Below are 13,365 nucleotides of genomic sequence, written 5' to 3'. Positions count from 1 at the left end.
AATTCATATTCTAGTGTATTCTCCTACTTCATTTTATCTTATCTTCCTTCATATTTGTATTTGTTTATATATACGTTTTGAGTATGTATGTGAGAAGAGAACAGTTTTAGTGAAGATCAATCTTTGGGGTCTTATTACTTGCTCTACACAAAAACAAGACCTGTTAAAAAGTAGAAACTCAAACTGAATTTACTGAAAACTGAAGAGTTTTTTTGGTTGTATGATGTACTTGAGAGTTGAAAGTTGATTAGGACAGACTTGGAATTTTAGTAAAATTAAGACATTCTGCCGATTAATTGAAACTATAAAATGTAATTATTAATGTTAACAACCTCATGAATAGTGTAAATATGGACATCAAATGGGTTATGATTTTAGCAGTTTTTCGTTAGCTCCATTTTTAATTGTATGGTTTAAATTTGAACGTGAGAATCAATGAGATTTCTCTACCAGATAAATAAAACAAGTTTTTCAGAAGAGCATTGGTTTATATTTTCTATGTATGATATTTTAGACAACAAAAATGGTAACGTGAGGTCCATGCAGCATAAAAACAATAATTAAAGCATCCAAATGGTCTTCTTAAAAATCTTAAGCAACAAGTTTGAAAAAAAAGGTAAGAAGCCCTTTTTCAAAATAAAAAAAAAGTTTGAAAAAGGTTCATGACATTAGTACCCAAAAAAAAAAGGTTTGAAAAAGAGACAGAAAACGGATCAGCCAGATATAATGTTCATCAATGTCAACCATACAGTGTATAATCTCAAAAACTTGAGAATATTTCAAAATTCTTTTTTCTAAACATAGTATTTCAAAATTCTTTTTGCCGACAAATGCTTTTTTCTTCCTATTATTTATTTCAAAATTCTCTGTGTTGAAAAATAGACATTTTTCTGTTTTTGATTTCTTCTGAGTATGATATTAAATTTTATTCTATTTGTTTGGTAGTCTAATTTAAAACTGTAATTAATATATGATAACTATGTGTGCGACCAAATCTCTTCTTTTTGTGCACATTGGATCAAATCTCAAAATTCATATTATATATATATATATATATATATATACACTATATATGTAGAAACAAAGAATATAGAAGAGGAAAAAAAGTTGCAACATCATCTCATTTATTTTTTCGTAAAAAATGAAAAAAATGCAAAAGAAAGGATCGAATCCAGATTAATATGACATAAATATAAGGCAGTTACCACTAAACCATCAAAACTTTCCAGGACACATATACAAGAATCACTAAGTATGTAATCACAAACTTTTATGTACAGTTACAATAATATGACTTCAACTTTCACGACTCCGATATTTTGTTTTGTAAAAAAAATAAGTAAGTGACTAAGCTAATATATTCTTTGAAAGTGTGAGAATATTGACAAATATGAAAAATCATATATTTTTGTTTTCGTGACAAAGTTAAGAATTTTGTAAAAGTAAGTTTAACATATATATTTACGTGACAAATATGAAAAAACATAGATTTTTGTACAATTTTGACAAAACAACTCAAAACAAAGTTCTCTAATGTCTTAATAAAATATTATTTAAGGGTTCAATAATTAAATATATCAATTCAATAAATTTTGTAATTTATAAACAAAACAATAACACAACAAATTTTGAAACATTTGTTTAACCTATCGATTTCTTTTCATGAGAATCCAACTAAACAAGATAAAAAAAAACAATTAGATTTAAAAATATTTAATTACCATTTTATTCAATTTTGATTTATTTCAAATTGTAATAATGTATCATTTTGAATTTACAAAAAAAATAATGTTTTTTCTTTATTACACTAGCATTATATATAAATTCTATATACACAAATAAATATAATATAACAACATAAACTTGCTTTCTCCGAAACATATGAAAACTTTTTAAGTTATCCATTAAAGTAAATTAATTAAATAAATCAAATTGTTAGAATACATCAAATTAATATATAATTTTATTTTAAATTAAATTATTTAAAAAGTGTATTTTCATTAAAAACAAAACAATAAATAAGTAAAACTGATTTGATGGTAATTTTTATGACATATATATATATATATATATATATATATATATATATATATATATATATCAATTCTGTGAAAGAAATAGAAGCTTAATATGGAAAAAAATCGTAAATACAAAAAACTCTAAAAAGTAACAAAAAAATTAATAAAAATTAAACTTATGATATCACTTGAAAGCTTCTTAGACAATATTAATAAAATATTTAAGCCATAATTAGACAAATTTGATTTTTTTGCCAGCCAAAAGTTTATTATTAATAAGTATCAATTATTTCAAGATATTTTTTTTTGACATCGTTATTTCAAGATGTTTAAGAAATGATGGACAAAAAAAATAGGATGGACATAAATGATATATGAACTATGAATATTACTTTGTAAATCTGACTTAGATAACACATCTGCACATCGATTTTCAGTCTTTTTTTATGCTTAAATTCAATTTCTTCAGAGCAGTTATTCCACAAAGAGATAGTATGAGATATTGTTTTGATATTCAGATTTGTTTCTTGACTGTTAAGAAGATTGATAACTGTAAAAATGTCTCCTTCAGATATGATATATCTATAACCGAGTCACCAACATGAAACAAGTTTGTTTAAAAAGTAAATAATTTCATTTCTTTTATATTATATAATAAATATATGTTATTTACTGATAATAAAAATATAGTTATTCATCTATCACAAATATCTATGCAAATATGTGAATCAAGTATAACAATCAAACAACATAATGATTTCCACAAAGAAAATTTAAAAAATATATTTATGTTATGTAGTCTTATTTTATATTCTTTAAATAATGTAATACAATATTATACATTATTTTTTTAGAGTTGAGAAATACATATATCAGTTAGACAAATTAAGGGATAATTAGACAAATTTGATTCTTGTTTGCGAGCCAAAAGCTTATTATTAATTAGCATCAGTTATTTCAAGATGTTTAAGAAATGATGGAAAAAAAATAGGATAAACATAAATGATATATGAACTATGAATAGTAATTTGTAAAGCTCACTTAGATAACACATCTGCACATCAATTTCCAGTCATTTTTGATGTATGAATTAAATTTTTTTAGAACAGTTATTCCACAAAGAGATCGTATGAGATATTGTTTTGATATTCAGATTTGTTTCTTGACCGTTAAGAAGATTGATAACTGTGAAAATGTCTCCTTCGAATACGATATGTCTATAACCGAGTCTCGAACATGAGAAAAGTTTGTTTAAAAAGTAAATAATTTTATTTTTCTTATATTATATAATAAATATATATTATTTACTAATAATAAAAATATAGTTATTCATCTATCACAAATATCTATGCAAATATGTGAATCAAGTACGACAATCAAACAACATAATGATTTCCACAAAGAAAATTTTAAAAATATATTTATGTTATGTAGTCTTATTTTATATTATTTAAATAATGTAATAAAATATTATACATTATTTTCTTAAATTGAGAAATACATATAATACTCTTATCCGCGCGGTTAAAAAATCTAGTGTATATTAATGATTCATTAGTGTTACTACACATATACTAATCATTGCATATGAAAATATCATTCCAATAGAGGATTATGATCTATCCATATACTAATTAAAGTAATCATCATCAAGCGAACAATAGTAGTCTAGTGGATATTTTGTGAGATATTGTATATATCATTTAGCAAACAAAAATATGTTACGAAAAATATACGGTCTCTCTTAAGTATTGATTCTTTTATACAGTAAAACCTCTATAACTTAATATTTCATAAATTAATAAAAAAATTCAGTTCCGAGTTGGAACAGTTCAAAAATATGAAAATAGTAAGATAATATTTTTTTTAGAAATTCTTATGTAAATATATATTTCCATTAAAATCATAAATTAATAATTTTATATAATAAGGTTTACATAAGTACAAATAAAACATTTTATTATTTCTTTAATATTTACGATTGATGCAGTTCATCTCGTTTTTTCTTAACACTTCAATATATTTTGATAATATTTAGTAAAATTATATCTAAAATTAATTTAAATTCGATAAAACATATTTCGTATACACTAAACAGTATAACAAAAAACAATATAAAAATGAAGTTCTAAAATTTGATTAATATATATACGGCCAAATTAACTATTTTAAATAGAGAATTTTAAAATATGAAACTTTTTGTAAATTAATATATTTTAAATTAATAAAATTTCATAGTTCCAGCATTATTAATAACTCACATATACATATACGTCGACAGACGATCTTGACAGAATTTACCTACGATACAAAAAGTCTATACTCTATACACCTTGATATATTAACCCGAATGATAAACGCATAGTTTAAATATGTATGAATCTCAATTCAACTGCCGTAATAATGCTTATACGTGCCGACAAATCTTGAAGGCGGCTTGCAGTTTACGAAGTTGTGAGTTTTATGATTGGAACTAAAAAGAAAACGAGACAAAGGGAACATATGATTAATCATGAAAACAATTTAAAAGCAATGATCGAACCCAACTCAAACAGCAACTACTATATATAACTCGGATTGCAATGATCGAACCCCATTCACTCAAAATTATCATATTGACTATTTCTATGTGTGTATAAATTCTGCAACGAACAAAAAAAGAGACAGATGAAGAAGACACGAACATAACCAAACAAAACCAAAACCAAATCAAAGCTGTATATAGACCGAACCGAATACTTCAATTTTATAGCTCAGCTCATACATTGAAACTAAAAAACAAATCATTAGAAGATCTCCGCTTCCCTTTTGGAGGAAACTCATGCATGGATTAGAGCAAAAAGTTTGTTGATCTTTCGATTTGTGATCATGGCCTACTTACAATCTTATGGCTTCTTAGATATTGAGTTGTGGAGCATTACGTTTGGGAACCACAAATGGTATAAATCGTTGATGTTTAGAAAATAATGGTTGATAGACCATGGAAAAAGTTGTCTGAGTCATCAGCAGGAAAGGGTGAAAATCAAGGTGCCTTTACTTCTGTTTGTGATTTTTTTTTTTTTTATATTCGTGGGATCCGGCGACTGAGGTTAACCGACTTGTTCCACGAAACCCACAGTAGCCATGTATTCTTACCATTTAAAACAGTCCGGATGGCCAGTTAGAATCGAACAGGGTTTCGCCATTTATCATGGATTTTGCATTTAACGTTTCACATATAACTTGCAGAAACAATGAAAAACAACTGGTTTTACTAGTTTTTCTCTTATGTTTGCATACAAAAAAAACTCGCAGTCAAAACGTTCACGACTATCTTTCTAATCAGTATTTCTTTTGTAACCTAAAGTTCAAATTTTGTAGGACAAATAGAAAATTAGTATACAGTAAAATCTCTATAAATTAATAATGTTGAGACTATATAAAAACTATAATTTTTTATTAATTTATCGATATACTAATTGTAGCAAAAATAATTTAAAACTATAAAATTATATTATTTTATAAAATTTTTTACTATATATTAATTTATAGAGTATTAATTTAAAGAGGTTATATTGTACTAATTTATTGATTTAAACTTCATACAAATAAACTAGCTATTCCTCTCAAAAACCAACGGTCAACAATACACGCTGACTTAAGGAAAAACTCATTCACCCAGACTCATGTTCAAAAGATTCAAAATAAATAGACAAGAACCCGATATCACATATAGAAGAAAAAAAAAAGAAATAAGAATCCTAAGAGAGTGATTGATTTAAAAACTGATATATATATATACATCACTATAGCCACAAATCTTGAGTCGATGCTTGACGCGATCCCCGCAGGCCGCCATATGCTTCCGTCTTCTTAGCAAAGAAAAGAACTAAATCATATTATTTATATACTGTTTCTCGATTTTCTTAATAATAAGTTTAATGTTTCGATCTTCCGAGTCTAGATCAGGTGGCAATGTGATCAAACGTCCCTTAAGAACCTTAAAAGAGATTATAATCTTGAGAGATTCCCAATTGAGCTAAATTAGTCTCTCTCTAGATCGAGTTCTATCAAAACATGGAGATGAGTGATTGAAAGACAACTTCATCACAAGGGATAGTAAGACCCATGTCGTGCTCGAACCCAAACTCTTCCTCAGCTAGTTGGAGGAGTGACTGAAACTCAGGATGAGCTAGCCATGAGATTGGCACCACGTAACGACTCCGGTACTGACCAACGTAGACCGGGAAGTGACCTTTTGGCACGTCGTTACCTTGGTTCTTCTTTCCAAGACTTGAGCATCTCTTTAATATTTTCTTTAGAGATGCTGCTTGACACGCTGACACTTTGTTCGACTTCTTTGTCACCATGATTTGAGCTCACTGAAACCTAATTTGGCTAGAGAGAGAGAGAGAGAGTTTGGTATGTTTGAAGAAAGGGTGTGGATGTGAAGGTGGTAGAGAGAATAGAGGGGTATATAAGGGCGCAATGAGAGAGAAATTGGAAGAGTTTATTAGCAGCAACTTTATCGTGTATAAACCGTATGAGTTTCTTAAAGAAAAATAATAATATTTAAGTTTTATAACTACACTATGATTTTTTTTTAAAATAACCAAATCATTTAGTAAATGCATTTGAGGTTCTCACCAGGTCTTTAACGGTTCTGAAATGAAACTATGTTCTCTTCTGTTTCATCCTTTCATATTATTTTATTTGTTTAAATCATGAGATGGTCTCTTGATAATTGAGATGTTCTAACTTAAGAAGAAAAGTATCTCTTTTAAAATAATTTTTCTAGGTTTGTTGACAAAAAAATATTTTTTAATTAGGTTTACCTTTGACTTTTAAGTAGATTTTTTCTTTTTTTGCAAAAACTTTTTAGTAGATTTGTGACTATGTTATATGAATTATATGTACATAATGACAACTAATTCATGCAGAAAACTCTACCTTGATGATCAATAATATTAATGCAAATCACAAACCGTCAACCTAAAAAAATCGCATAAATATAAACATATAAGAATAAATGATTGACTATCAATCACTGAAAATCTAACTATTTACAAGGTTTGTTATTCTTTACAAGCCCATTCTGGATATGACACATATAAACCTAATAGTCCGAGATTAATATAGCATAGAGAATTGAACTCAGAACTAGTTCTCTATAAACTTCCTACAAAGAAAAGCATAATTAAAAATGTTTTCATTTTGTAATGGTATTTTGAAAGCAAATATCACGCAGTATGTAGGAAATAAGGGCAAATTTAGAGACAAGGCCATAATGGAAATAGGGAAATATATATATATATATATATATATATATATATATATATATATAATGTGAAAAATTCATACAAAATAAAATTGAAACTCTTGTAGGGACCTGATATAGCATTTCCCTACATTGTCTCCCTTTTGTGTCTTTATCTAGACATAACTCTACAAAACAATACAAGTATTGCCCGTTTTCTCTTCCCCTTCATATACAGTATTCATCAGATTTGTCTCTACTGAAACTTCCAATTTCATTACAACTACTATATATACATATAAATCAAAGAACATATTAGATATTCGTTTTGTCACAACTGCAGATTGAAAACGAATAAATTACAGCGATATCAACTTTTTTACAACTAGAGATATCAACACTTAATTTACACAAAATGATTGTAGTTCGGTGGTTCTATATTTTTCTTGGTTTAAGTTGAGAACAAATTTTGTTTGAGGGTATAGCATGGTTTATATGACAGTTATACCTGGTGACGATCTGAATTGTAATCTGAAATGTCGGTCATCCCAAATTTTAGTCCCATTAGGAAAACCACCTTATATTGTTTTATGATTTATGGTAGGTTTTGGTTAAAATCCGGCTTGGTTTAGTAGTTTTTGTTAGTTAGGTTTTCTTGAATGCTATAAAACGTTTTTAATAATAGATTCACATTTTATGTATATAATAAATAAATGTATGGAAAATATAAAGATATAGATAAGAAATATAATAAATTTCTCCCATGTGAAAGTTTGAAAATGAAAACAAACACTTGGGATGGAGCCTATTTTTTTTTGTTTAATTGATAGTATCAAATCCATGTAAGTTCCACGTACTTCTTTTCTTTCTGTGCAGCATTTTTTTTTCCGCTTTCTCTGTTCATTTAAATGTGATGAATCAATCAGAATCATCAAACATTTTTCATCTTTGGCTTTGTGAATATTCCAGTCTAGTTAATTACAAACTTTCCGTGGTAGTAACCCCAGTATCGTGTATATAAATTAAAAAGTGATTGAAAAGGACTCATATATTGGCAGCATCTACACTATTTTGTCATCAGTGACTTAAAAATATCAGGTGAACTTTTTTAAAAGTTATTTGTTTGTATCTGTAGAACATTTATTTTAGAGATGCACAAGCTAAGCTTTTCGTAGAAACATCAACTAGAACATCTAAATGTGTGATAAGTAACCAAAACAACTTCTGTAACATCTGATCTGAGGGTACGTATGACCATATGATTAATTAAGAAGTAGCCAATATTTTTTTCTGTTTATTCAAACAAACACAATACCTTCAATCAAAATATCCTAACATTTGGGTTTAGGATTTAAAAATATGAATTCTTTAAACATGTTAGTTCAAAATATATTTGAAATATAGCATATATATATGTATATATATATATATATATATGTACATGCGGTACATCTCCACATTCGACAAATAAATATACTATTGTATGGAAAATCTGATGAACAAATGAAAAAACTAGGAGAAATGTGAAATAAGTCTGATTAATCATTGATCGGTTCAAATAGTAAAGTTACAACGGAAGACGTTATTTTATATACATTATTTAGTTTCTTCAAATTTGCTTTCAAGTTTCAAGTTTTTTAAAAAAGATTTGATTTGTTTTGTTTCAAAGATTTTGTAAGATATTTCAAGAAACAACGACAAATAGAAATAAATATGAAAGACGATCTTTCTGTCGACAAATTGAAAAATAGGTTTACGAGTTTGGCTTCAACTGAAACATTAAATAGGGGAGAGATAGAATTGAATTTGTATCTTATATGAAAAACGTTAAAAGTGACACTATTTGTGAAAAGAGAATAGAGAAGAAAAGTAAAAACTAAACCCCAAATTAATGTAGAAGATGTGATTTTGTCGTATTTATAGAATTTAACCTATCAAGAAAGAAAACAAAAATAAGAGATGGTGTGTGTAGGGACAAAGGAGCAGGAGACAGTGAGAGAATTAATCAGGTGGAATAATGGGACAACACTTAGCTGTCAATTGGCGTCTCTGTTGTGGTTATAACTTATATATACATGATCCCTCACGTTCTTCCTTACGCCACATCCGATTCATCATCATCATCAACCCACTTTTCTACTCTTGACTTAACCAACACAAATTACCTATATGGATAAATTTAGATACGTGTTAACGGCAATGATCATATCTATTATTTGTTGTTGAATGAGTCTTATAGTTGGGTTCAGTGCCCAGACAGTAGAAGACATCAACGTGGATATATATATCTGGAACCTAACTAACCACACAGTTTGATTGTATGAGACTAATTTGATTGTATATATGTATTTAGGTTGCATGACATATTAATGTGGTTTAAACGTGGCATTTTAAAGGACAATTCTTTCAAATAGTCATTTTAAAATTTTTGTCGCAAAAATAATTTATGGGAAAGAAAAAACCAAAATAATCTTTTTTATTTAAAATTTTTTAATATTTATTTTAAAAAATTTGAAACTCTATCCCTAAAACTCCACCCTTTAACTTTAAACCATAAGTGTAGATTAGTTAACCCTAGAGTAAAAATATATTTTTACCCTTTAATAAAACTTATTTTAGTCATTTTTTTCATTGAAACTATTTTGTGAAAATAAACTAAAAAGAACTATCCGAAGAATTTCTCTATTTTAAATACTAAACATAAATGTAAATATCTGAAAAGTTGAATTTTGTAATCTTAAACTGAATTGAGATTCTATGCATTGAAAACCGATTACTCAGATTTTATACCTTTGACACTTCCATGTATAGAACAAATATAATACATACAAACCTTTAGAGAATATTACAAAAGAGTTGATTTTGTAAGGTAGGTATGATATGAGATGCGTAGTTTACAAGGCCAAGTTAGTCACCTATCAAGCTTCCGGTGATAGAATTTAGATTTTTTTCTTTTTCCTAAACTTACTGAATTTGAGTTTGAAGTGGTTAGGTTTTGTAAATAGTTAGCTAATCTTTAATGGTAAATGTATATTATGATTTTTAACAATAACTGAAATGAAAGGCAAATGGAAGAAAATAATTTAGTTCTAATGGCTGTCAAATTAAGTGGTTCGTTCCCGTGTATCGCAAGCTATATAGATCGTTATCTACGCAATTTGCTGTCACGGTTTCTGTTTCTTTTGTTTCGAAAAAGTGTCTACCAGGTAACAAAGATAGAAAACTTGTGACAGGTGTAATGTTTAATGAGCCAACCTTTCTTCCTTCCATGTCTCAATCTGTCTCTCCATCTCGCTCAATTTTCAATCTGGCATTTGTGTGAACTTATCATCCATTAGAGACCCGAAACCTAAGCTCTAAGAGCATCATGGGTCTCTGTTTCTCTTCACCTAAGGCCACCAGACATGGAACCAATCACCCAAACCCTAATCCACCTCCAGATATACCTAAACCGCAATCTCAGGGGAAAGGGAGAGAGAAGGTTTGTAATCAAAACAAGAAGAAGACGAAGAATAACAAGACCCAGTGGAGGCACGTAGGAGGGACTCTATTTGGTAAGCGCATCGATTTTGGATACGCCAGGGATTTCGATAATAGATACACCATCGGGAAATTGCTCGGACACGGCCAGTTTGGTTTTACATACGCTGCCACCGACAACAACAACGAGGATCGTGTAGCCGTCAAGAGAATAGACAAGGCCAAGGTAAAAGTATTTTTGGATTCACATAGTCTATTTGGAAACCTAAAATTCAAAACTTAAATAATTTTGATGCTTGACGGCCAAGTAAGCTCAGTTTTCATTAGATTAAGGTTTGTGCGCAGATGACTCAACCGATTGAAATCGAAGATGTGAAGCGAGAGGTTAAGATACTACAAGCTTTAGGTGGGCATGAGAATGTGGTTGGGTTTCACAATGTGTTTGAAGACAAAAACTATGTTTATATAGTGATGGAGTAAGCCTCAAGTCTGTATCTCTTTCATCATCATTATGTTTCTTGTACTACAAGAATCTGATGGATTTTTCTTCTCTTAGGTTATGTGAAGGTGGTGAACTGCTAGATCGAATATTATCAAAGTAAGAATAATAATAGTTTGTGTTAGTTAACAAGAACGCTTAGGAATAGCCTCAAATTAATTTATGTGTATATGTAATTAATATGTTTACCAGGAAAGATAGCCGTTACACCGAGAAAGATGCGGCGGTTGTGGTGAGACAAATGTTGAAAGTTGCAGCCGAGTGTCATTTACGTGGTCTAGTTCACCGTGATATGAAGCCAGAGGTAGGTATGGGTTTGATCTGATGCCTCAAAGTTACAAATTCATACTGAAAGTGTCTGAGTTTTTTTCCTTTCCCCCACAGAACTTTCTGTTCAAATCAACAGAAGAAAATTCGTCTCTAAAGGCTACAGACTTCGGTTTGTCAGATTTCATAAAGCCTGGTACATGTTTCAAGTGTTTCAACTCTTGTCTCTTCTCATCATGATGATCTGATCTATATAGAGATGACTTTGTGAAAAATATGGCAGGAATGAAGTTCCAGGACATAGTAGGAAGTGCTTATTACGTTGCACCTGAAGTGTTGAAACGTAGGTCAGGACCTGAATCAGATGTTTGGAGTATAGGTGTCATAACTTACATTCTGCTCTGTGGAAGAAGACCCTTTTGGGATAAGACACAAAATGGGATATTCAATGAGGTATAGTAATTTTCTTTTTTTTAAGAAAACAAACCAATCTAATGTTCATGGAAGTTTTTAACATGTTTTTTGCATACTTAACATGAAAACAAAAGGTCATGAGAAAGAAACCTGACTTTGAAACAACCCCGTGGCCAACCATTAGCGACGGTGCCAAAGATTTTGTGAAGAAGTTATTAGTAAAGGAGCCGAGGGCACGGTTAACAGCAGCTCAAGCACTATGTATGTGATTCATCATAGACATTGTTTTTGGTTATATCTACTGATCTTTTGGATTTGGTTGTTTGGTGTTTTGAAGCACACTCATGGGTGAGAGAAGGAGGAGAGGCCTCCGAGATTCCAATAGACATATCTGTTCTTGAAAACATGCGTCAGTTTGTGAAGTTCAGCCGCCTTAAGCAGATAGCTCTGAAGGTAATAATCAAGAAGAAAAAGATTGTGTTTCATATGAGTTGTTACTTTAACTGAAATGTGTTTTTGAAAGGCTCTAGCGACGACAATTGATGAAGATGAGCTGGATGATCTCAGAGACCAGTTTGATGCGATTGACATTGACAAGAACGGTTCCATTAGCCTTGAGGAGATGAGGCAGGTAAGAAGAAAACAAAACTTGCAACAAAAGTAAGCGATTCAAAGCACAAGTGCATAAACTCATTGATCATATTTTCACAGGCCCTTGCGAAAGATCTTCCTTGGAAGCTGAAGGATGCAAGAGTAGCTGAGATTCTTCAAGCAGTAAGTCTGCTCACTAGCCGCCTCCACGGTTTTTTTTTGTAATAATCAAAAAAATCCATCTGTCTTTGCAGATTGATAGCAACACTGATGGTTTAGTGGACTTCACTGAGTTTGTGGTGGCTACTTTGCACGTGAATCAACTAGAGGAGCATGACTCTGACAAGTGGGAGCAGAGGTCAAGGGCAGCATTTGAAAAGTTTGACGTAGACAGAGATGGGTTTATAACACCAGAGGAACTAAGATTGGTCAGTCTCATACTTTTTACACTCTCTCTAAATCTTCACCATTGTTTTATTAGTTTTTGTTTCCTGCTTGCAGCAAACGGGTTTGAAAGGCTCCATAGAACCACTTCTTGAAGAGGCTGACGTTGATAAAGATGGGAGAATCAGCATCCATGAGTTTCGCAGACTCTTGAGATCTGCAAGCCTCAAGCCAAGAACTGTCAAAAGCCCTCCTGGTTACCAGCTTTCTCGAAAAATGTAAATTACTTAACACTTAAAAAAAAATAGAGACATGAAGATCTTATTGCCTCTCATATACAGAAAACATTGTTTATAGTAGTCACCCATCTGTTCTTTTTTTCTTTTGCTATCAAATCAAGAAAATTGTATAGAGGCTAGATAAGATTTGTATATTGGATACTGAGAATCACCCATGGGAATGTTTCTCAAAACATG

General features: G+C 29.9%; 2 protein-coding genes across 2 annotated transcripts; one reads left to right on the top strand and one right to left on the bottom strand.

Moving 5' to 3' along the window:
- Positions 1–5,080: 5,080 nt before the first annotated feature.
- On the bottom strand, positions 5,081–6,409 carry LOC103862456 (auxin-responsive protein SAUR50-like). Its single transcript, XM_009140160.2, has one exon. It carries the CDS (start codon positions 6,365–6,367, stop codon positions 6,068–6,070), a length of 300 nt encoding a protein of 99 aa, XP_009138408.1. The 5' UTR covers positions 6,368–6,409; the 3' UTR covers positions 5,081–6,067.
- Positions 6,410–10,559: 4,150 nt separating this feature from the next.
- LOC103862455 (calcium-dependent protein kinase 18) lies at positions 10,560–13,307 on the top strand. Its single transcript, XM_009140159.3, has 12 exons — positions 10,560–10,960; positions 11,080–11,210; positions 11,291–11,332; positions 11,426–11,537; positions 11,618–11,696; positions 11,784–11,953; positions 12,049–12,175; positions 12,252–12,367; positions 12,438–12,545; positions 12,626–12,688; positions 12,760–12,933; positions 13,007–13,307. The coding sequence occupies exons 1-12, from the start codon at positions 10,622–10,624 to the stop codon at positions 13,169–13,171; spliced, it is 1,626 nt and encodes a 541-aa protein (XP_009138407.1). The 5' UTR covers positions 10,560–10,621; the 3' UTR covers positions 13,172–13,307.
- The last annotated feature ends 58 nt before the right edge of the window (positions 13,308–13,365 follow it).

The sequence above is a fragment of the Brassica rapa genome, chromosome A03, assembly GCF_000309985.2.
Source record: "Brassica rapa cultivar Chiifu-401-42 chromosome A03, CAAS_Brap_v3.01, whole genome shotgun sequence".
NCBI lineage: Eukaryota > Viridiplantae > Streptophyta > Magnoliopsida > Brassicales > Brassicaceae > Brassica > Brassica rapa.
This window is presented reverse-complemented; position numbering and strand designations above follow the sequence as displayed.